The sequence below is a fragment of the Epinephelus lanceolatus genome, chromosome 9 (assembly GCF_041903045.1).
Source record: "Epinephelus lanceolatus isolate andai-2023 chromosome 9, ASM4190304v1, whole genome shotgun sequence".
Classification (NCBI taxonomy): domain Eukaryota; kingdom Metazoa; phylum Chordata; class Actinopteri; order Perciformes; family Serranidae; genus Epinephelus; species Epinephelus lanceolatus.
Window position 1 is genome coordinate 21,580,472 of NC_135742.1, and position 25,603 is coordinate 21,606,074.

Genomic DNA, 25,603 nt, shown 5'->3' on the forward strand with positions numbered 1-25,603 from the left:
CAGATGTGTAACATTGACCAGTTGCAGTTGACTTTTGAGAAACCACAATACAGAAATCGCTTATGTTACATGTGCAGTAGCTGTGGTGCACAACCTCGTCTTCATGGCATCCCTGACCCTCTGCAGTTCGAAAGCGACACCAGCAGAGCTTTCCTCTTTCTGAACAAAAACAGCCACAACCAGCAGTAGCCTCTGCATTGCCTGCAAATGTAGTCCCCACATCACCAAACTTTCAGAGCCACTTCTCTCACACTAACACATGAATACATTTTGCTACACCAGGTCTGGCATTACCTCTTCCTGGAGGATCTTAAGGTATTCCCAGTGAAGCCAGCTGAACCACATCATTGGCAAAAAGTCATGCAATCGTATGACTGGACACACTTCACTCCTCAACCGCTGAAGGAAATTTCAATATCTACCAGTCTACAAACTGCCGAGAGGATTATATGAGACCAGCGCTGGTTAATGAATGCAGATAGTGGTGGTTGAAGTGTTTGTTCTGTTGATAACATCATGAAAGGCAAAACAGAAAGGCCTCTGTTTGGCCATCGCTGTGCTGTCAGGTAGCACTGACTCTGAATAAAGGCAGTTAGTGTGCATCTCTAATTTCCCTTGGAGAGACTGCAAGACAGGCTGTGACTCACAGCTCAGAGAGGAGATAATTACTGTTTCCTCCTCACCTCTCTTCCTCTCTCCTCTCCACCCCCCCCATCTCTCCATCCCTCCATCCATCCCTCGACTTTCTCTTTTTTTCCCCGCTGCTCTTCCTCTCCAGCTGAGTGATTACCCCTCATTAAAAATCAGAATAAAACATTGTTAGCGCAGATCGTTAGGGCGCTCTCTCCCGCCTCTCTCTCACCCACTACTCCGTCGTTAGCACTCAGCGCCGGCGCTAAACGAGCGGCCTTTGAGGAATGTTATTCTAATTCCAATTAGCTCTTCAGGCTTGGAGGGAAGCCAAGTCCCCGAGAAAAACACTAAAGCTACGGGCACGCGCGCACCAATGAGAAGCAAAGAAGGGCATACACACAGAAGAGCAAGCACACATGCTTGAAACAAAGCACACACACACACACACACACACACACACACACACACACACACACACACATAAATGCATGCATAAATACACTGAAGTGACGTGCACGCTCATTTTCAAGAGACCAAACACACACTCAGCTGACACACACTGAATACTCTGAGAATAGCAGCGGCTAATGGCTTTGGCAGCACTCTCACAGGGACCTGAAGAGCAATTAGGCTCCAAACTACACATTGTAAATCCCCTCTGATTACTGTGTGTGTGTCTGTGTGTGTATGTGTGTGTGTTAAGCGCTGTTTATCTGCCACCAATTACCTCGCCCTGCCACAAGAGACGCACACTGGATAAATGGAATCTATAAACACACACACACACACACAGCACAGCACAGGCAAACTCAGGCACAAACACACACACTTGTTCGGTGCATGCACTCAGGTAAATGTGCACAGTCATACAGCGAGCAGGACACACACACACACACACACACACACACACACACGGAGTAGCTGCTGTCTTATCAGTTTATGTTGGTGTGACTGGAGGATTTAGTCACATGACCTGCAAGACAGGAGCAGCCAGGCGCCAAAACTAATTTCCACCTTCAAAGACTCCCTTATCTCCTCAGACGCTGTGTGTGTGTATATGTGTGTGTATGTGTGTGTGTGTGCGCATATGTGTGTTTGCCTGCATATATGTGTACGAGAGAGTGTGTGTGTGGGGTTGATGATCTGATGTCCTCTGACAGAAAGACTCGCAGTAAATCATGTATCACTGTCTCATCTGCATCAACCAGGCTCTCTCTCTCTCTCTCTCACACACACACACACACACACACACACACACACACACATGCACACACCCAGGAAGAAGGCAAGATAGAGAGAGACAGACAGATAGATGGTCGGATTGAAAGGAAGGACACACACACAGCAGTGCAGGGGGAGGTGGAGACATAAGAGCGAGGAAATAGCAGATAGTGAAAGATGTGAAGCGTGGAGGGAGATGGAGGAAGAGATGGATTTAAAGAGGGGAGGGAGACACAAAGAAGAGCCGCATCTGATTCACTGTCATATTTCTTTCAAACGCTTGATAAAAAAAAACCTTCGGTCCTGACAAAGCTCAAAGTTCAGCAGATACGGAGACGAAAAAGACAACAATCTGTTTCCCAACTGCTCGTGTTTCACAGGAAGCAACTCCCACCCATGAGGGAAAAATATCAAAGGTGAGCATGAGCAGAAAACAACCAGCTGAAAAACACCGCACCTGGAGGTACGAGGTTTTGGAGCGACAGTAACAGCAGCAGCAGCAACAGTGGCGGCAGTGGTGGTGGTGGTGGTGGTGTGTTGTATATTTCATGGTGCTCTTTTGAAGTTGTCCCTACATTTTCCACTGGCTCTTCAAAGGTCGAGCCTGCAACTGCGTTTCATCATCCCACCCCCAGCCCTCCACCAATGACTTTCTCCATCTCCTCACCACTCTCACTGATGTTTCACTCATGTTGTATTCTCTCTCTTCTTTTCTGCATTCTTCTTCTCTGTCAGCAGCGATTTCTCGCGAATCACACGAAAATCAAAATGAAATGAAATCGTATTTAATGCCTGGTGACCGAGCCATGGTGCTCAGAAGAGGCACAAAGAGGGCAGACGCAGGGAGTCGCCTTCCTGACCTACATGATAAGCCACAAATCAAAGGAGAGACCAAGGGAGGATAGTGTCTGCGTGTGTGTGGGTGTAAAGAATGGTCATGTTTAAATGAGCACTTGCGCTTCCTGGATTCATTACTTCCAGTCTAATTGTCTACTAGAACCCGTTTCCATGTAAATAGCTGTATAATGTAAAATAATTGATTATCAGGTAAGTGAGAGTGACGACTCTATCATTAGCTGTAATTGCCCTGCTAATGATATACACAGAATCAGACGGGGGTGATTGTGTGTCCGTGTGAGCGTGAGCAGGATATTCTTCATTCTTCATTCTTCATCTGTGTGTGTGACCTATTTGTTCACGTGTGTCCTTGGTGTGTGTGTTTGCGCGTCTGCATTGCTGTGTGCGATTTGTTGTCCACATCATATCCATTAGCATCCTCCTGACCTGGAGCTGTTCCAGCCAATCAGATTTTAGTGTGCTGTCAGCAGGTGTCGTCAGCTCGCTGCGAGATTTATCAAAGTGACGGAGCGCACTGCACAGCACGACAGCAGCATTTATCTCTCTCCCTCGCTCTCTATTCTCTCTCACTGTGCGACACACACGCACACACACACACACACACACACACACACACACACACACACACACAAAGCACCACATGAGAATCACATCAGCATCACTTTATTTACTACAGAAGCAAAGGATGCGCATGCTGAAGAAGAGAAATACTGACAAGTCATATACCACAGTGACATTACAACATACAGACTCACGATATGCGGCTGACATGATGATGGTAATAAGGAAGAAGAAGCAGAAGAAGAAGAAGAAGAAGAAAGAATGTACCTCAAAGTGCTTTACAATAATGAGAAAAAAGAAAAACAAAAACCAAACACATTCCCACTCCGACCTCGTCACATATTGACATTTGGTCATGGACTTTCCACGTCCACATATGATGTGAAAGGTACCCTGGGTGTGTTGGTTGTTGATATTCTGAGACGCCATGTCAAGTTCTGCCTGTAACATACATTGTCTTCTTTCAAAATACTCTTCCATATTTCAATGATTATGGAGAGAGAGCGGGTTGCAAAAACAAGAAAATGTTCAAGCAAAGAGATAACTAATAAATGCAAAAGTACTTAAAATTTATAAAGCAAAAAGATAAATGAACAAATAAACTCCTTTTCCACTAAAGCCAGTGTGTGTTTGCTGGTTTTTAAAAGCATTTAAAAGCAGCTTTCCCACTGGCAGTAGACCAGAGCCACCTACACAGCTCTGCAGCAGATATATGTGCCTTTTTGTTTTCCTTTTTTTTGTTGATGTTTTTTTTCTGGTGTGTCACGTAACAGACAAGCCTAAAAACAGGTTAGTAAACAGTAGAGAGCAGCACGGAGGCCAGTGAGAATGTTAAGGTGGTTACTTCTCTTTTTTTTATATCTCTTACTTATTCAGTCTCCTTCATTTAATGCCCACTAATTTTGGTGGTGGCGGGGAGCAAGTGAAAATTACAATAATAGTTATAATGCTGTCTTGGATTCAGAGCGTATTGTTATGAGCACTCAGAAATCCACAAAGAACTACAATCTATTTATGATGGTTGGGGGGCTGGGGGGCAGGAACAGCTGGTCGGCAGCGATCAGCTGTTGCTGCTGTTGGATGCAGTACTGAAAGCTCTCTTCCTGCTCTTTCTGCTGGTTAGCATGTGCTAATGATCTCATACCTGCTCGTCATATTTTGCCACTTGGGCAGAAGCCCGGCAGCAGCAGTTAGCATCCCACATCGACACTGAAACGGCTCATCTCTGTGCTTAAACCTGTTGATAAATGTTGGGTACCGTTAGCTTTGTGATGCTAACAATTAGCCCTGTCACTGTGCGTGTGTGTGTGTGCGTGTGACCTTTTCAAATAGTCAAATGTGAGGAAAAGTTACAAAAAAATTACAAGGTTGCCCAGAATTCATGGGGAGTGACTGAATTTGTGTTATTTATTCTGAACACAACATCAAGTTATCAAGTTATCACTTCAAAATGCTCACTGGAGTGGCATCGCTAGTATCTTGGGAATGGCTTTACACATTTTGGACCAGAGTTTACAAAAGCTGCAAATTGAAAATTCTTATAACTGTGGTCCTGAACATCTGCACTGAAGAAAAAAACTTGTAAACAGTATATTAATGCTTATTTTTACTAATTTGTAACAGTTAGTTAAAAACTTGGCTCATGCAGCTTTAAAACTATCAAATAAGTTACACAGCAGATGCTAGACTGTGTAACAAATAGTCAGACCTGCACTACATAATTCCAAGCTCACAATAAATGCACTGATGTATGGATGCCAGAGATGCTTTCTACTCGTCTAATCTGCTTAATGTAATAGATCACATTCTCTAGATTCGACCTCTGCCTGTATCTTTGACATGTAAATGGCTTCAAACTGCTTTTTTTTAGGTTGATTGGCCACAAAACGCTCTCACATTGTGAGACTATCCCCTCAGGACACTCAGACACACACACAGTGCCACACATGACCTTTGACCTTTCCCTGTGCCATGACCCCATCATGATGATGTACAGCAAGCCCATCGTTTCCACGGTAACATGAACTAGTTGCACAGAGCAGCGCCACAGGGGAGTGTGTGCACGTGAGTCAGTGTGTGTGTGTGTGTGTGTGTGTGTGTGTGTGTGTGGTGGGGGGTTCGGTCTGTGAAGGCAGAGAGGACTGTATACAAGCGCGCGCGCACACACACACACACATACACACACACACACACACACACACTCTAATAGGGCTCTCCATCTGTCTATGTAAATCAATCCTGACCTTTGCTGAACTCTGGCTGTGCAGTTTGACAGTTAATCACTTGATAAGTGTGTGTGTGTGTGTGTGTGTGTGTGTGTGTCTAAGCTATTGTCTCATGTTTAGTGTAATTGAGTACAGAAAAACAGCAGGCCAGCAAACCATCAGGCAGTGTGGAAGCAGCACAGTGTGTGCGTCTGCAAGAGAGACAGAGTGAGCAAAAGAGATGACTCTGAGACGTTGATGTTTTCTGATCTTGGTAATGAATCAGACAAACAAGTGATCAGCATGTCTATCAACCTGTCTGTATGAAAAGCAATGGACTCTGTTTTTTTGATTGTGAAACATAAACATATACAGTAAAGTGTTCACTGTAAATACTTTGGTTGAATATATGACAGAGGCATACATATAGACAATGCAGGCAGTGTGGATGAACTGAGGGCCCATAGAGAGAGCAGACCCTTCAACAATGTGTTGGGTGGAGAACGGGCCCTTGAAGGAGATTCAGATTTCCTGTGTTCCTTGGTATTTTTCTCACATACAGATATGTAATGATGGTTCTTGGGTAACATGTATGGGAATGTCGTCCAGTGTCAAGTCTATTTGATCATGAAACAAGACAACATGATGTGCGGTAGCTAGTTTAGGTGCAAAATTTGTCAAGAATGACAAGCTGAGCACATCTGCAAGCCAACAGGAAGTCATGCCATTCAAACCAACACACTCTCACTCCCAACTTGTCAAAAACAGGAGCTTGGTCAGTGGCCCTACATGTCAAACTACTGTTGGTACTCTTCCAAGATTTTTGGAATTTCTTTGTTACTAACGTGATGTATTGTCATGTGACAGACATTACATACGTCAAGTGACCTAAATCACTAGCGCAGTACAGTACACATGCAAGCACTCTACATTGTTATTAAAATAACTCAACTGACTTTTGGTTTCACACAGGACAAAAACAGTTGACTCCCAGGTGGAAGTCCACAGTTTGTTTGAACCATCCAACTTCCTGCCTTCCAAGCCCGGTCTCACACCAAAGTGCAGTGACTTGCAGCGTCAGAAACCAACAAAAAAGGTGCACTTTAATGTCGGCATGATATGCTGCCTGTTGCCATTATAGTTTAGCAGTGCCCAGCGGCATCAGGGGGAAACAAAAGTTAAGGCGGTGAAAGTCCAAGTGGGGCAGGTGGGAGGGATTTTGGATGGGTCCAACAAACACTGACTTTCACCCAAGAGACTGTTGTCTGTGTCCCGTAAGACTCAAAACCCAGATCCTGTTGTTTTTCCTAAACCTAGCCACCTGTTCTTGTTGTTAAGAAAAAAAAACATCAATTCGTGGCGCTGTGCTGACGTAGTGCATGTATTTTAAAAGAGACTGTATGTAAACGGTGAATTTCCTGTGAAAACAGAAGTGTATTTTGAAAGAAGACAATGCGTGTAACAGGCAGAACTTGACACGGTGTCCCAGAACATCAACAACCAATGCACCCAGGGTATCTTGCACATCATGTCACATTATGACATTGAAGGTCCATGACCAAAACGTCAGTGTGTGATGAGGTCGGAGTGAGAATGTGTTGGCCCCCCTACATGGACTTCTTATGCTCTTTATACCTACATCATTTGCTCAGAGTGTTGAAAAATGCTGCAGCGATTGGAATTTCGATTTTCTCCGGCATGTATACGCCTTAATCGGAGTTAAACTAGACAATGCATGTGCGCATGCTCCACACCCCCGCACTGGCGTATGACCTCGGAACAGACAAGACATGCTACTGTTGTAGCTCTCCAACAGCATACGGCATTCTTGTCTGCCTCTCGAAATCACCATGACCACGAGGGATAGAGTGCACTTTATCCGCACAATCAGTAACACGTACATTACGTACGAGATGAACAAAGGTGTACGATTATCCATCTTGCTGTTGTTCGAAAATGCTGGTCTGCTGCCTGACTCCAGTTGTTTATTATTAAGTGACGTAAGAGGTCAACCGGAAAGGGGGCCGTATTAACCCGCTGAAACGACACATATCGCCAACTAGTGTTGAGGAGGAGGACATGTTCCCGTCAGTAACTCGATTTTCTCAGTTGCATATAAACTGGGACAAGGACAGAAGTCCGATTGGACGCCAAAATCGAATTTTGAGCATAGCTCGATTAAGCTGTGCATGTAAACATACTGAATGTGTCTCATATCACTGCTAAAGGGTGCCTTGGTGCCTCGGTGTCAGATCCTGACTACTTTTTGTAAACAATGCAACAATGCAGAAATTTGGCTGGCGTTAGCATCAACACTGCCCTCAGTGGTTGGTCAACAACTATGCTGCAAGTAACGTTAGCAGGTTAGATGTGTGCTAGCAACTAGCGCACAATGGGGCTTGCTGTAACCACTTTACAATACTGGCATACAGCTAATTTCTTTTTTTATCTGCATGTCTCTCTGTGTATTAAGAATGTATTTGATGTTTGTTTATGACTGGTAATACTGGCAAAAAACCAAAGACAGTATAAAGTTGTCTTAAGTTTCACCCTTAAGAAGAGACAAATGACCGTAGACTAAATTAGCGCCATGACTATCTTTATGTGCCATGATTCACGTTTGTAGGATGTCTGCAATTTTAGCGGCCAAGTAAGATCCAAATGTAGCCCATAATGATTTAATATGTTGAGCTAAAATATTTTTATGTTATGCATCAAATGTGTATTAATACAAGGCTGGAAATAGTCCACAACAAATAAACCATTTACTTAAGTTTTAGTGATGTTACTAAAAACTGTGGCACCCAGCAGTTTGAGGAAATCACAGGACCTGTTAAAAAATGAAACTACATATTTATATAGTGTACTGCATATTTACTATATATAATATGAGATTTATGTTTTCAGTTGTGAATAGGCTTGTGTGTGAGCGCCAGAGACATAGAAGAGAAGCGAGAACGTATAGAAGTAGAGTTGTTTGGGCCTTTTCGTGGTATTTGTGAGCAATGAGATAAATATAGAACACAGTGTCACTTCTACTTTCGTTTACCTCAGTGAGGTAATAGTATTTGTGATAAACTGGATGCTGCTCTGAAGCAAATCTAGGTTACATTCCTGTGTGAACAACATGTCAATATCAGCTGCTCTCCAGCGTGATGAGTTCGGTCAATATGTCAATACAGTTTCTAGACGAGATCTCTATATATTGTTGTGTAGGCTTGGAGGGTCATTATGTCAGTGGGCGCCTACTTTGTGTGCAGACACACGCACACATACAGATGCCAATGGTCCGCCGGTGGAATTGATAGATGATGAATGTGAATGCACACAATCTGTTTTTTACCCTTCGACTCAGATAAATCACACTTAATCTGATTTTTAGCGGTTAAAATGTCATTTTCAGATTCCAGTGGGGATACTGGCTCAGACAGGAATACTGATGTCTGGTCTCTGAAGGGGATTGGTTTATAGAGAGTTACTCTGTGGATATCAACGGCAGCTGGAGCTTATTGACAACGCATCAACAAAACGCTGTTTAGACACTGTGAAGAATACAGCCTGGCATCCCGTCAAATACTGTCGTATCAACTTTGAATCTCACCAGCAAAGACATTTAGATGTAAGTTGTAACACACAGAGATATACTGTCACACTCACACAGACACACATGTTCTCAGATTAACCTAATCAAGCTAATCTGTCAGATTAACACACATTATAAAACGGCCTCTAATCCACGCCTGTCCTTCTGCAGAGCTAACTGAGCGGTCATTGAGATAAACAGAGCTGCAGCGTCTCCTGTGTCGTTAGACTGAATCACACGTCACAGCAACAAAAATGTTTCCTTTCATTACTTTACTGTTTTGCAACGGTTTGAGAGGTGTGACATGTTGAGCACAGGGACAAGTGGCCTCTCTGTCTCTCAGGCCTTTTACTAACACACAGAAAAGTGTCTTGGTTGTAGATTCATGGATCCCTTGCCAGCAAATTTGCCAGAACATTTTGGGCCAGAAATTTTTAAGCATCAAGCATTTAATTCCTGAATTCTGGTGAGTTTTCATGCAATATCTTCTGCTTTTCTCTGCATCAATTTATGATGTAAATGTCTTACATTTTATCAAACATGAAAGTCCTCTGTGACTTTCATGTTTTTAGTAGACCTGACATGTTCTAAATATTGAAGGAGATGTCTCTTAGGCCCCCTGAAATCTACATGTATGTGCTTCTGGTTAAAGTCTACAGACATTTTGATAATTTCAACATTACAAACTCTGGTTAAGACATCTCCTTCTAATCGGTCTAATGTAATGTTCCAGCCAATGTTTTTTATGTAATATAGCCTCAACATAATGAACTCATAGTTTGGATTATTAAGATTTACTTTCAAGGAAATCTCAAGTTCTGAAAATGCGGTATTCTAAATTTCTTAACTTGTCATGCACAGTGAACATCTTCTGCATTTATTATATGTAAATGATCTTTATTATTATCAGTTTATCTTATTTTACCTTTATTCCTTTCCTATCTTATCATTATTCTTATCTTGATTTATCCAATTTCATCCTTATTGCAACTTGTGCTTATATTGCTATTGTGTGATTTAACAGCACTAAACATTATTCATAACGCTTCAGTACAGTACAGTACTGCCCTCTTGCCTGCTGAAGTGGTATAGCACACAGTGTCTTTAACCATCAGCTGCATTTATCAGAAAAAATGATGTTCACATCGTTTCAGGGAGGTGAGAACTATTTACAGTAAATCTGTGCAAAATATGACTTTAAAAAAGCACGGTTTCCAAAATTAAGATCAAAAATAAGTGCCATGAAAAGGATGTTGCAATTCTATATCTCTTTGTTTTAACACCAAGATGGCAACGTATGAGATCTATTTACAATATCATGTAGAGAACATTATCTACAGCCCCTCCTCAATGCACACATGAATGGAAGCGTGCACACGCACATACAGCATGAGCCAGACTGTCAGACTTTGCTTAAATGGCTTGTGTCTTTGATGACTTTGTCAAAACCAGACATGACAAACAACATGACGGATATCCATCGGGTGCACCAGACTGTGTGTGTGTGTGTGTGTTTGTGTGTTTTAGTGTGTGTCAAGGGTGGTCGTGTGGACGCTTTTGAGTGTGTTTGACGTGGAGGTCGATTTGGACAGACAGTCTGCCGTCCCAGATGTCATCAGAGTGACCAGTGGTCCCATTTTCTGACCTCTGACCCTTCCATCTGGTGACACCCCTGTACCTCCATCAGCGACCCCACAGTCTGTATGTGTGTGTGTGTGTGTGTGTTTTGTGTGTGTGTGTGTGTGTGTGTGTGTGTGTGTGTGTGTGCGCGCGCGTCAGAGTTTGGCAGACTGACTGATGAGGGCTGAAGGATGTAAGTCAAGGGTTTAAATTAATTTAAACTCTTGGTTTTCTCTTTTAAAATTTCCATGTTTTTAGTAAATGTTTGGGAAAACTGTGCAATGTGAATTTTACACTCCAGTAATTCAAATCATTTAAGCATAAAATATAAAAACTGAGTTTATATGGAGCTGATTCTACTTCATCTTCAGATAGAAACATATTAGATAATACATTTTTTTGTTTTGTTTTTGTTTTACAGTAAATAAGGCCTTTAACTTTAACTGCACGATCACCTTTATCCACCTTATGTGAATATAAACAGAAAACAGAGAGGTCAAACCTGAGATGCGTGTGTGAGCATACTAAAGGGTGCTTCTTTGAAATATATTTTATTCTAACAAAAGTTTCACAAGACTGCACAGAATAATTTATGGCAATCTTGTGGTTTTCTGCCTTTTGTAAACCTGCAGATGCAAAACAGTAACCTGCTCTCTTTCCTCTACACTAATATATTCATTACTGTCATTAACCTTTCTGCTACACACTCCCCTTATCTAATTATCCCCCTGTTACCACTGAACACACACACACAAACACACACACACACACACACACACACACACACACACCATTCTCAGCTGCTAGTCCCCATCCCCACCTCCGCTACCCCACATGTTGTTTGACAAATGAGTGGTCTCGCCTCATCAAGCACATGACAATGTAAACAGATGGGAGGTGGAGACAGGGACCCGTGCCAGCTCTAAACACACAAACACACACACACACACACACACATGCACGCTAACACACACGCAGCCTAAAATCCCCAGCATATGTTGCATTTATTCAAACAGCCATGCTCGGAGACACTTGCAGACGCTCGGGGAGTATGGCTAACAGGAGGGTCTTTCAGAGCAGCAACCAAGAAGAAATTATCTGATTTATTGATTCGTCTCCTCCTTTGTGCCTTTGTAATGAGGGCGCAGATTGCTTGGGTATGAGTGACAGACAGATACACAGATAGATCTTAAGTTGTGCAGATTACATTAATAATATCACATCAAACCACCAGTGGCGGTAAGAAACTAAGCACATTTACATTTACTTTAAGGGGACCCAGATGAATCTGTGTGCTCATGTTTCATTTGCTCTGTCACATATGTCTAGTTCCCTGCCTGTTCTCACAGATTTCCTGTGGACCAGGGATCCGCTAATCACAACCTTTTATCTAATATGGTGGTGGGTTGCTGTCCAAAAGTGGGTCGTGGGTCCACTCTGAAAGGACCGCAAGTGACTCGCTAACATGTCAAGTTTGTAAAAAACACTTTGTTTTGAAGTACAGTGAATTTCCGGCATATGGTTTTTATTTTGAAGTGCAGTTTCCCGCTGTAGAGTGAGTAAATAACAGACAGCTACTCAACAGAGACAGCAAACTACCTTGACAACATGGCCAAATGCAATATGATGCTGAATATATTAAACTGTGTGGACCTTTGGGAACCACTGTGTTAGAGAATAACCAGGACAGCTGCAGCTCATGTGGAGGTTTTTCTTAAATTACTATATTGAAATTGTGATTACAAAAAAGCAACACTTGTTCAAAGACATATTGATGCTACACCATCACAGCTCAACTGGTTGTAGGTCCAGAGGCATTTTGATCTGCAGCTGTTGATAATGCACCTTGGAAATCAAAAATGAACTGAGAGGTTCCACACTTCACATTTGTGAATTGGTCTGGCGATGCTAAGCTTGAGCAGTACTACTGCTTGTGTGAAAAGGTTGTATGAAGCCCTTTGTGGCTCCAGAGTCTGATAAATGTTTGTGGGTCTGGAAAAAACAAGATGTTTGAAAAAAAAAAAAAAATCTAAGGATGTAGAGCTAGAAATAAGTGAGCACAGCAGATCTCATCAGCTGCTATGAGCATAACACACCAGAATCTCCGACCAAATTGTTGGTGGTTGGGTTGCATTGTGGGTAATGTAGGCTTCAGGTTTTGAGAATGAAGAAGAATGCATGAAAAAAAATATGTCTTTGATTCTGTAGACCATTTTTATTTTGACAACTTAATGAGCTGTCAGCAACCTTCAGGTCTTCTCCTCACACAGATTTCATGTCCTGCTGAATGCTGAAAGGTGGTGATGACAGACAGTCATTACATTGCATACAGGCGGAGCTTTATTCAAAAAGAACTTTATTCTGTGTGGAAATAAATAGCTGAGGGTTTATGCTACGTGTACATTTAGATATCTGGTGGTTATTGAGCGTCTTTCACCTTCAGAGTCAGATGCTGAGAGTCAGATATGCAACAACAGCACGACAGAACTGTGACCCAGGTGGCGTCTGAAACACAGTCTAAAAGCCGGAGATATACTTGCCTTTGAACCACATGTTTGCATGGACAGCCAGCTGAGTTGTGAATGGAGTTACTCACATACTTGCTATGAACTCAGGCCGTACAGGATGTAAACAATAAACATGGTGACACTCGAGGAGGTTAACATGTTGTTGACTCTGAGATCACAGCAGCAAAAGCGACAGTGGTGCCATCGTAGATGGTATGTTAGACCCCTGAATCATTTGTCACTGTGCAACTGCAATTATACATCATACAGATGCAGGTGATTGTGGGCTTGGTTAATTAGCTTGTTTTCAAAACTTTCCACAATTTTTGATGCTGCTGACATTTCTACTAACCCCTGACCCTGTCACATCACTGTTCTGCCCCTGTGCATATTGCATCTGGCAGACATGTAATGTTAATTTCTCAGGATGTGCACAACCAAAGCTCCAAAGCATGTGACTGCCATCATGCACACACAATCACATAGTTTAAAGCAAGGACATATCCAGCTCAGAAGGTTCAGTTTGCTTGAAACGAACTAGTTTCTATGAAGTGGCATCCCAATAAAATCCAAGAAGGTCGAACTGTTTATACTTGTTCCAAATGGACACACTGTCAGGCGTGTGAAAAGCTAGAGAGAAAATAAAATTACAGCAGTTATTTAAACCATTCGTGCAATTGGAAATGATCTGCTATATGATCAGCTCCTCACATATAACTTCTATAGCAGACGGTCATCTCCAGTGGGAAGTCAGTGAAAACAAAGATAACACTGTGGGGTAATATAACAAAGACAATGGGTTGTGACATTAACATGAAGTCTCATACAATCATGTGCTGCACCAGGGTTCATCATATATAAACAAAGACGAGGCTGTCTCCATGTTAGCCATCGATGCAGTTCACTTGCCATAAAGTTTCACATCCTGGATGGTGCAAACGACAAACTTCTGTTTCCTTTCAGACCAACAACATGCAGCAGATCATTCAAACCAGAAACTGATGATTACTGAACTCCACCAGATAAAAATCTATTCCTATTTGTCTCATTTTCTAACATTACAATATGCAAAAGCAACTCTCTGTTCTCTGTCACGTGCTGATATCTGTCAGTGTCACATACTAATGTCACTTTAAAAGCATGCTCATACACTCGGCTTCACAGCTGTTCTTCTTGGAGTATCTTCACAACATGGCGACGCCAGTCTGGGCAAACTGCGCAAATCATATATGTGGAATATGTAATATATACACTATAATAAAAAATGAACATGGCAAGAAGTTTACACTGACTCAAATGTTCATAAAGAACAGTAAGACTCCAAGCTGTGGCTGAAGCACAGCTCAATCTACGTATCCTTATAGAGTTCTTATGATGTCTTACGAAAAATTATGCACACTGTTCATATGATAGCTTACAAATTAGTGCTCCTGCCAAGCCTCCAGGAACAGCGCCAGGACTGGAAGCCAATTTGACATAGTGGCCAAAGTGTGGAATTACAACTTCCGGGTCTGTCACGTGATGCCTTTGATCCCAAAAAAGACCTTTTCCCATAGACTTACATTTTTTTTAGGTACATCAAATTTCTGGTACAAACACTTAATTAGTCCTTATTTAAATCAATATGTTCTAAAATTTGTAAAACTCACTGACAGGTAAATACAGTATTATTTTGAACTGATATTCATGTCAAGTTGCAGTTGGGAGGCAGTGTAATAGGAAATGCTAGTGTGCTTACTGTATGGGTCCATGGATGCTGAAGATCCAGGTAATTTTATACCTGGAAGATGAACTTTTTTACAAACGGGGCTCTGCCTCCAACACCGTATCCAGTTCTCTTTATACATCCATGGTCCGTACTGGTCAGGTTAGGTTCAAGAGAAGAATCGTGGTTGGGCATCGTCAAGTTATGTATGTATGTAACCCAACGTTGAGTACGTACGTAACTTAAAATTACTCGACATTAACGTCTGGTTTCACATAGGACACAAACCCCTATCTGCTGGGTGAAAGGTCTGTGTTTTTGTGACACATCAACCACCCCGACTGCCTCCCTACACAGACTCTGTCACTCGTCATTCTGCCTAACCTGACTTCTTCCATCACTCCCCTCATGTGAAGGAAGATAGTCTGCTGCGCATAGCTCATGTAATCACCGCCTCCTGGCTCACAATTACGTGCATTATATATGAATTACAGTGCATTACTTTTTGTAGTTAAAAGTACGAACAGTGAATGAGAACAGCCTGGCTCAATACATCATGTTTAAATAACCTTGAACAACAAAACAATATCTGAACTGATGAGAAGTTGGGTATGGTGCTGTGATCCCATTAGGTCTATTGTTTGCTTACTTGATCCATATGTTTAATTGTTTCAGTTATTCATAATGATGATTTGTTCCTCATTGTCATTCATGTTTTGGCAGGTTTCTGCCTTTATAGTCCTTTGTCCACCTGTGATGAGGTCCAGCTCTGATGAGTTTGATCAGGTGCAGCAGGAGAAGTTGGGTTTCTTCCTGGGAGCATCTAAGTTGGGCAGCGACTGGTAGTGACTCTTGTCATTGAAAGCTGCCTGCTTTGTTACCTGCCTGTGGGGTGGGGAAAAAAAGGGAACATAAAATGTATTAGTATTTGTTTTTCAAGGTAGGTGCCGATCACTTACGCCAATTTTGTTACTATTCAGCAGGGCTTTGGCTAGAGCAAGGTTATTATAAATGATTAAAACTAAAAAACAAAACAGTTTAGTTAACTAAAATAACTAACCAAAATAAAAGGAACATGCAGAAAACACCTTTAGTTGTAGTCTTTGACAGTTTGCTCAAATTTGTCAAACAACAAGCATCAGGAGTCTCTGGTACATATCCTCATTAAGACTGAGATATCTACAACACAGTGAGTAAGTTGTCTTCATTAAGTTCTGATTGTATTGTAATACTTATTCTAAACTTCTTAAATATTGCCCTTGACAATTGCCCTCCATATAATAACAAAATAAAATAAAATAAAAACTAAAACGAGACATTACATACATAACATTCTGACAAATTAAAAACTAAAATTAAACCCACATTGGAAACTAACTGAAACTAAACTGAATTAAAAACAGAAATTAAAAACAAAATGAAAATAAAAGCTAATGAAAAAGACCCCAAAACTATAATACCTCTGGGTCACAGTATAGGCCTACGGGGGAAGACCACTAGGAATAAACATGGATGCAAACAATGCAGGATTGAAAACACTTTAAAAATCAGCTTTGCAAATGATTTATAAAAAAATAAACAATTTCAACACATTTCTTTCCCCCTAATGACACACACAATGAGTTTTGGTGGTTAACACTGAATGTAAACACAACTTTTGTTTTTTTATTTCTGTGAGAACCTCCACTGGGCACCTTTAACTCCCATGTTAGTTTTCCTCTGCAGCTTTTTGCTCTTACTTTTACACACTAGAGGGCAGCAAAGGTCAAAATTAAGAGCTAGTATTTGCTGTTCATAAACTGGTCCAATTCTTCTTCTTCTTTTTTTGTGATTATTTAACTTGTAAAACAAACAATCAAACCTTATTTTCCCTCAGAGATGGTATATTTTCAGCACTGGTAATAAATCTTTCTATTGAATTTTAACTTGTCAAACTAATCAACATCAACAATGTTGGATTTCAGTGTCCAACTAAGCCACGCTAATTAGCCTGCATATGTGACATATATGGCCTGGAACAACAAAACTAAAGGTATACTATGCAGGGTTTTCCTAAAAAAAGTATAGACTCATGGATAAGTAATCCCTTTCAAACAGTACTTATGACCCACTAGAAATGTATTTTTCTGTAGAGACTCTGCCCTCTGCCTGTATTGTCTTATTTTCTTCTTATTTTCTGTGGTCATGAGGTTCCTGGGCACAGCGCTCAGGTGAGGTCAGGACTTGATAAAAGGTAGTGACCAGGTAGCAGTCCATAAGCAATGGTTGACATGGCACACAATAATAGCAAGGTGAAACATAAATCTGGGGTTGATGGCTTTCACTGTTGCTCTACAGTATACCTTCAACCACTGACATGTCCACTGTGAGGTAAAAAAAATATACACTCAAAAGTACACAATTTGTAAACATTAAAACTTCCTCTGCTGTTTTTGTTTGTACACTCAGCTGACTGTATCACTTTTATCTCACCTGGCCAGGTGCAGCACAGCCTCCAGGATGTTGGAGCCGTCTTTGGCACTAGTTTCACAGAACAAAGTGTTGTATGTCTGTTGGGTGAACACAGAAAACCATTAATCCTTCATCACTATTGTTTTACTGCCAGTCATAAACCTTCGCCATTAAGGGTTATGACTTTGAATTTACATTTGGATGAAACTAGGATACGTTTAGGATAAGTAGATATGTAGCAGGTGTACCAAATATTCACAGCTATGTGGTCCTTAAATTATAATAAATTGAGATAAGTGGGATGTTTATTTATCATTACCATGGCCAGTTTCTCTCCATAGCTGGTAGGGACACAGTTAGTTCCATCTTGTCTAAGATCACACTTATTACCCACGAGCATGATGGGAATATCCTCCTGGGACACATCCTGGAGTACAAAAAAAAAGAAAAAAAAGAAGGTAAAAACAGGTACAGATAAAATGGAAAAAGGATATTACAGGAAACCTCAGTATTGTAAAATAGTTGCAGCATGGCGATTACAAAAATTATGCGTCAAATAAAATAACAGATAAACTATGTAAGACTGGAACTATTGGTTCGACATAAAGCACCACTGTGTTTACAGAGTTCATTATATCACACAACACATGACATATACGCATTGCATGCATAAATCAAAAGCCACAGAAATATCAATATGCCCACAATACAACAGCAGAACACAATCTAAACAATGTACATCTGCTACTTACATATCTGCTGCGTGTAAAAGAGATAAACAAGCAAAATCATTCAGTTTCATATTCAAATGAACATGTGACACCACTTTAATTACATCACATTATAATAACACAAGTGCTGCCAATACAAACTGTCATTGCAGATAGATTTCAGTGTCAGTCAGAAACTTTTTAGCAGAGGAGAGTATGACATTACCTCGATCATGTCCACCCACTCTCGAACATTAAGGAAGCTCTTCTCACAGGTGACGTCGTACAGCAGCAACACACCGTCCGCCCGGCGGAAATATGACTTTGCAATGCTGCGAAACCTGAGATGACAAATGGATTAAGATGCAGAATAATTACAACATTTTCAATTATCATTTTGTCGCAATAGAATAAATAGAATAGTGCATCATATGTGTGTCATTTTACTTTTTAGGGAACCCAACACACACACACACACCCACGTAATTATACATTTTGTTAACATTCACTCTTAAAACACATCTATAAATGAAGAGTTCAAAACAATATACACATCAAACAAAACTGACATTTTATTCAAACCGACACACACCTCTCTTGTCCTGCAGTGTCCCACAGTTGTAGTAAAACAGGCTCTCCATCCACGATTAGTGTTTTCATTTGGAAATCCACTCCTGAACACACAAAAAGGAAACAAACAAACATGTCACCCTAAAGTAACCAGGTAAAAAAAAAATATAGGTCATGTCAAGTGGAAATCCTCTGCTCCACCTACCCACTGCTCTTGGATTAAATGTATCTTCTTGTAAACATGAAAAAAAATTAGGTGTACGCTGAGAGGACCATCAGGACCATGTTTTGCATATGCTGATGAACTGACCTTTACTACTGTACTGACAAACTCATACACCATTTTTAGTGTCCCTGCCTAATCTATTGAAATTAGTCACTTTGTGTTTTAGTGTTGCATACTTCTTAGATGTGCAAACGTATACACACACTTAAATATTTACTTTTACACTTGTAGATACATAATATCAGTTCTTATAGGTAAAAATCTCTTCTTATTTTCTTGTACGGGCTTTTTGTTTCTCTTCTTTCCTGTATCTTTGATTTTGTAATGCCTTATTTGAAACTCTTACTGTTATCTGTTTTTTTTTGTCTGGAAACCCAATGAATAAAGTTTGGGAAGGAAAAAAGAGGGACAATACACATTTCACATGACAATATCAAGTAGTCAGTTCAGATTTACAGAATATCTACTGAAGTTTTTGCCTTCATTTGACAGCTCAAAGAACGAAACAATTAAGCTTGTTATTCTAAGATGAGTTTGACAATAGCTGAGTTGGTTTTAGTTTTCTTCAACTCACCCAGTGTAGCGCTGGAGTTTAATTTGAATTCGTTCTTGCAGAGGCGAAGCAGGAAGCTGGACTTTCCCACGGCAGCATCTCCAGCCAACACGATCCTGTAGGCCTTCTCTGATGTCATGTAGCCCAGGTCAGCGCTGTCCCTGTCCTCGGTCTAGAGAGTGAAGATAGGGAGGAGTGAGGTGCACATGCAGCACTCTTAGATGACTCTATTTGCATTCTGCACTTTTACTTCATGTTTAATACATTTTGTCCTCAACATCGACAACTTTGCAACTGCTGCCTTTCTTATTTATACCTGACCATCATCAGCATCACTCTGTCCAACACGAACCAATGTAAAAACCTGAGAAGGGCATTTTTACCATGCTCCAAACAAGTCTGAATATTTCAAAAAATTTGAATGGGATTTTATTGTTGAATACAAGGCAGAATATATGAAAGATGGAGAACATTTTAAAGTTCGAATGGAGTTTCTACACAAATGTATGAATGAAGAAACTGTCTTTGAAAATGCTTGAAAGACCTTGAATTTGTGTAAAATTTCAACATTCCTCCATTCATCTGAAAGGGGATAATTTCCCAGAAAATGGTGAATATTTCAGAAAGTTTGAAAGATATGAATGATAAAAATACATGCACACATTTCCTAATTGAGCTGCATATTTTGATGTTTGAATGCAGTTTATATGTTGAAAAATGTGGAGGGAGTAATGTGACAAAAAAGTGGGCAGATTTTTTTTGCGTAGAATAACATTGGGTGGGAATGCTTCAAATTTGTGCTTAATCTGACACGTAGATGTCGAGACATTTTGCTGAGAGTTCTACCTCCATCTGTCATCTCTTCCTTTATTTCATCCCTCCCTTCTATCTTCCATTGGATAACCTCCCCTCTGTCATATCCTTCGTCTCTCTGTTACCTGAATACTGATGGCACTGAGGGCTTTTCGTATGGTCGGGGCTTCAAGTTTGGGTTCAGCTGGCTTCCAGTCCAAAACTGAGCTGCTGTCCGACCCAAACGCTGATTCACCATCCTGAGTCTCTGCTGGCTGTGATGTAGACACACAGTAACAGACATTAATACAACAATCTGCTCAAACACAGGATTCACATGTTATCATTATGACTTCAGCTGTAAACATGAACAAGCTGTGAAACATTTTATCCTTGGCATACAGCACACAACTTTTCAAAATGGCTCCTTAACTTCAAAGCTTTATTTCCACTATGTTCTTTTATATTTATTGACTCAAGTTGAGTCTGAGTGGTTACAATGCAAGCCCATCACTTCATAGCTCTCACAGATCACTCAGCAAAGAGCCTATTTTGGGGGGTTAATGACTCACTTCACCAACTACAGCTGTATGAAATATTCCTTATATCATTTTTTCAGCCATTCTAGCGTTGAGTGATATATCTCAGCAACTATTAAATGTACTAGCATGAAATGTACCAGTATGCATGTTCCCCAGAGGATAAATCCTACGGACTTTTCATGACGCAACATCATGAAGTGAAATTTTCAGTTGGTTAAATACTTTGGTTTATGATCAAACACCTGCAGATCAGCCTCAGCTGTACTTTGTGTCACTTGGCAAATGTTAGCATGCTAAAACACTACGGTAAACATGGTAAACAACATTATACCTGCATCAGTATGTTAGCTTTGTCTTTGTGAGCATGATGTCATCACAGCAAATACTGAACTTACACTTGTGTCTCTTATTGTCTCACCTCAGTGTCAGAGTTCTCTCCCATTATGCTGTCGTTGTTGTCCTCCTCCACTTTCTTCTCCTCCCTCTCCTCCTCGTCCTCTTCATCTTGACCTTTGGTCTCCTGCTCTGAGTCATAGCCTCCGTGGGAACCTCTGAGTGTTGACAGGCCGCTGTCCACGTAGATCTCCGGCAGGCTGTCCTCCTCACACTCACTGCTGTGTCTACGCCTCAGGCCTGGGTCACACATGGCCAAGGCCAGAGTGTCACAGCTGGGCCGGCGGCTGTACAGAGGGTAATCATCCATACGCTGGCAGAACCTGAGGGGAGAGGTCAGGAAATAATCCAGGACATAAACACATGGGTCGGTTCAACGCCCTGTCCCTGGTGGTGTCCAGCCACTCAGATAGTTTTGTTTTCATTTGCCTGGGTATATGAGATTTTCTGCTTCAGGAGGGGGAGGTGGGAGCAGAAATCTTAGAGGTCAGTGTTTTAAAATTGGTCAAAAACCACCAACCCCTCGTCTGATTCCTCACCGTACGCTGTTGCATAAAGATTAGGACCCTGTCACACCTTGCTTGTTTGGTCAGGTCTTTCAGACTTTTCAGTTTGATCAGAAAAAAAGGTCTGAAACCTCCCCAGGACAATGATCTGCATGAAACAGCCCAACCTTGGTTCGACGGAGGTGTTTTTGGTCTGGATCATATTGAACCATGGTCTGGTTCACTTATAGTGTGAAAGTATTTTTTGGATGGCTCAAACCATCTGTACCAACTGTACCATTGGCACAGTTACAGGAAGTTCTAGCAGGCCAGCATCATGTTACTGAGAAACAGACATACTCTAGTTATTATATTGCCAACAAAAAAATTAACAATTTTTAACTGGCTAATTAATCTGTATCTTAAACCATTTGTCATCTAAGGTTTTGCAGCATCGCTAAGTCTTACTTCCGCCAGGCAGATGGTGTTGCTGCTGTATGATGTCACTTGTGAGAAGAGCTTTCTTAATATTCGAGAGTGGGTGGACATGATTTTTATTATTATTATTTTAATTTTATATACTTTATTAATCCCAGAGGGGAAATTCAATTTTTTTTTTTTTTGATCAAGGTAATGTCATACTCTCCTTTTAAACCTGAGCAAATCCACTTGATTTCTTTCAAAAACACATGAGACATTAGTAGAAAGAGTAAATTAAAAATAAGAAAATTAGTAAAAAAAAAAAAAAAAAAAAATTAAATTAAAAAAAAGGAAATAAATAAATACAAAAAAAGTTAAAAACAAACAAGAAAATGAAATGGAAAAAGTGCTTAAAAATTCTAAAAAAAAAAAAAATCCTGTAACATAATTTTAAAGTTTAAAATAATAATTATAAATATAGTTTCCCCCTATTTTTTCCCTTTTTTTTAAGTCAAGTCAAGTCAAATTTATTTATATAGCACATTTCATATGACGAGCATAGCTCAATGTGCTTAAAATAAATGCAACATACATATAAAAACAAACACATAACAACAAGGAAATTGCATAGTACAAGAGCATGTAGAAACCTGATAATAACAATAATACAAAAATAATGGTACAGCTGGTTTAAACCACTCACACATCTAAGTAAAAGCTTGTGAAAAAAGATGTGTTTTTAACCTGCGTTTAAAAGTGGATATTGATGTAATAGACCTGAAGTCTTGGGGTAAGGAATCCCAAAGAACTGGAGCATAGTGACTAAAGGCACCATGAGCTGATCTAGAATATATTCTTGGAATAGTAAGAAGGCCTCTACTTCCAGATCTCAGGAATCAATCTGGCATGTACTCAGCCAGCATGTCATTGATATAAGGTGGAGCTACACCATTCATAGCTTTAAAAACAATAAGCAAAATCTTAAAATTAATTCTTTGCTTCACAGGAAGCCAGTGAAGAGAAATTAAATTGGAAGTGATGTGCTCATATTTTTTGGTCCTGGTTATCACTCTAGCTGCAGCATTCTGAACAAGCTGGAGCCTGTAATGTGCGTGTTTTGTTATTCCTGCATAAAGTCCATTACAGTAGTCCAGCCTGCTAGAAATGAAAGCATGCACCAACTTTTCAGCATCTGAGAGGGATATAAATGATCTAACTTTAGTTATGTTTCTAAGATGATAGAATGCAGTTTTGGATATGGAGGAAATATGCTTCTGAAAATTAAGATCAGTGTCAATAATAACACCTAGATTCTTGACATGCTCACTAAGTTTCACAGAAAGAAGAGTCAGTAGGGAACTAATCTGGTGCCTTAAACCTTTTGGACCAACGAGAAGAATTTCAGTTTTGTCATCATTAAGTTGTAAGAAGTTTTTGGTCATCCAGCACCTAACATCATTGATGCACTGGATGAGGTCATTTACAGGACTAAGATACATACTTTCAACATATTGTACCACAGTAGCCAGAACTATAACTATAATATTATTACTTTCAATAATGTTGTTGTAAGCTACTGTCATTACCTGCATCTCTCTCTCTCTCTCTCTCTGTCATGTGGATTACTGTTAATTTGTTATGCTGATCTGTTCTGTACGACATCTATTGCACGTCTGTCCGTCCTGGAAGAGGGATCTCTCCTCAGTTGCTCTTCCTGAGGTTTCTACTGTTTTGTTTTTCCCCGTTAAAGGGTTTTTTTTGGGGAGTTTTTCCTTATCCGCTGCGAGGGTCATAAGGACAGAGGGATGTCGTATGCTGTAAAGCCCTGTGAGGCAAATTGTGATTTGTGATATTGGGCTTTATAAATAAAATTGATTGATTGATTGATTAAGATGCTTAGCAGAGACAGATATGTATTGACGGATTATGGAACCAAGTGGGAGCATGTTTAAGTTAAAAAGAAGAGGACCAAGGATAGAACCTTGAGGCACTCCATATAAAACGCTGTCCTCATCTGAAAGACAATCTCCAATTGAAACAGAAAAAGATCTACCTGTAAGGTAGGAAGAAAGCCAGTGTAGAACAGTGCCTTTGAAACCAAGACAATTTTCGAGGTGACTAAGCAGAATAGCATGGTTGACTGTGTCGACTGTGTTTAAAAATAAGTTTCTGAATCTACTCATTGTTTTTTTGCAATTTGTGGGACTTTTCTTGCCAGGTTGCTCATTGCATTTTTTCCCATTTTTTGGAAAGGGATTGCACCTTTATGTTTAAGGTTCAAAGGTTTAAATACTTGGCGAAAGGCATCTGAAAGCAGCACAGAAAAAGTGATGTCGCTCCTGATTTCAATGATAGCTCAGTATGTAGCAAGTGATTGGTCAAGAGAGAAAGAGAAAGAGACAGAGACAGAGACAGAGACAGAGAGTGAGACAGGTGTTGACGATCAGCGTCAGTGCACAATGTGCATAATCATAGCACAATTCAGTGCATACATGAAAATGCTGTTTTTGTAATACTTTTGTCTTTTTACCTCCTTGCTTTTAATGGAAACAGTGTAAGATTTCCAGTGCACCTGTACTTACACCCGTAAATGTTTGTAAATGATCATGTAATTCTTCTACTGATGCTAAAATGCTTTATTGCTGGTGTATTTTTTTTCCTTTGTGGTCTTGACAGAAAAAAATCACCATTACAAGTGGTTATTCTTTTACTTCAATAGAGAAGACCACAATTTCTCTCTTGCAAGGATGATGATTGCAATGTATATCCTCCTTTTACCACACTGAGATAAAACCTTTGTCCCTTGACTCCTCTGAATCATGTGTCAACTTCTCAGCTCATCAGCCTGGACAGCACCTTAAATAAATATCTCTCAGCACATTCAACGTTTACTTTCACTACTGTGTAAATACACCATCATGTGTTTTAGGAGAAAAAAAGACTTCAACTCCAATCAAAAACACCTTGACTTGTATGTCACTGTGTACTTAAGATAAATGTCCTTTTGAACTGGAGATGCAAATGACTTAAACCTGACGAACCTGGTCTGAAATCAAACCCTTGAAGCTGCGAACCAGTTAATCATCCTAAATCTACTGTTTGACATTAAACGTTTGTCCTCAAAACAACTGAAAATAATCTGCCTGTGAGTTTGACTTGTTTCTAAAAGGAAGAATTTAAATGTGTTGGGAATAAGAAGATGATATCATATGTTGCGTAAAGTAAAAGAAAAGCACTCACATGGGTGCAGAAGGTATGATGATATTTTAACAGATACAAACTGAGTCCAGAATCTTCTCAACAGTTTATAACCATCTGTATTGTGTGCAGGTCTTACCTATCCATAAGTGCGTAGGGTGATGTGTAACAGATGCTTTTACTTCTGTTTCTGTTCTTTATGTCTCCTGGTGACCCTCCGTTAGACTGTAACACACAACGTCAACAACGTTACATTAACGTCTTTATCTGTCCCTATGTTTTACATGAACACAGATCTTTTGGACTTTTATCTCTGTACATTGCACCTTTTTATACTTCATATGTGAACTTTTGCAAATTTCTTGACAATA

At 40.3% G+C, this 25,603-nt stretch overlaps 1 protein-coding gene across 1 annotated transcript in view; it reads right to left on the reverse strand.

Moving 5' to 3' along the window:
• Nucleotides 1-13,019: 13,019 nt before the first annotated feature.
• The window catches only part of rasef (RAS and EF-hand domain containing), a 34,059-nt gene continuing 21,475 nt past the window's right edge, over nucleotides 13,020-25,603 (reverse strand). Inside the window, exons 10-18 of the mRNA XM_033634407.2 lie at nucleotides 25,372-25,457; nucleotides 21,155-21,452; nucleotides 20,341-20,469; nucleotides 19,424-19,574; nucleotides 18,646-18,727; nucleotides 18,280-18,394; nucleotides 17,663-17,770; nucleotides 17,365-17,441; nucleotides 13,020-15,777 (exon numbers count right to left, since the gene is read on the reverse strand). Of these exons, the coding sequence (XP_033490298.2) occupies nucleotides 15,675-15,777; nucleotides 17,365-17,441; nucleotides 17,663-17,770; nucleotides 18,280-18,394; nucleotides 18,646-18,727; nucleotides 19,424-19,574; nucleotides 20,341-20,469; nucleotides 21,155-21,452; nucleotides 25,372-25,457 (1,149 nt within the window). The 3' untranslated portion in view covers nucleotides 13,020-15,674. The remainder of the gene's footprint in view (nucleotides 15,778-17,364; nucleotides 17,442-17,662; nucleotides 17,771-18,279; nucleotides 18,395-18,645; nucleotides 18,728-19,423; nucleotides 19,575-20,340; nucleotides 20,470-21,154; nucleotides 21,453-25,371; nucleotides 25,458-25,603) is intronic.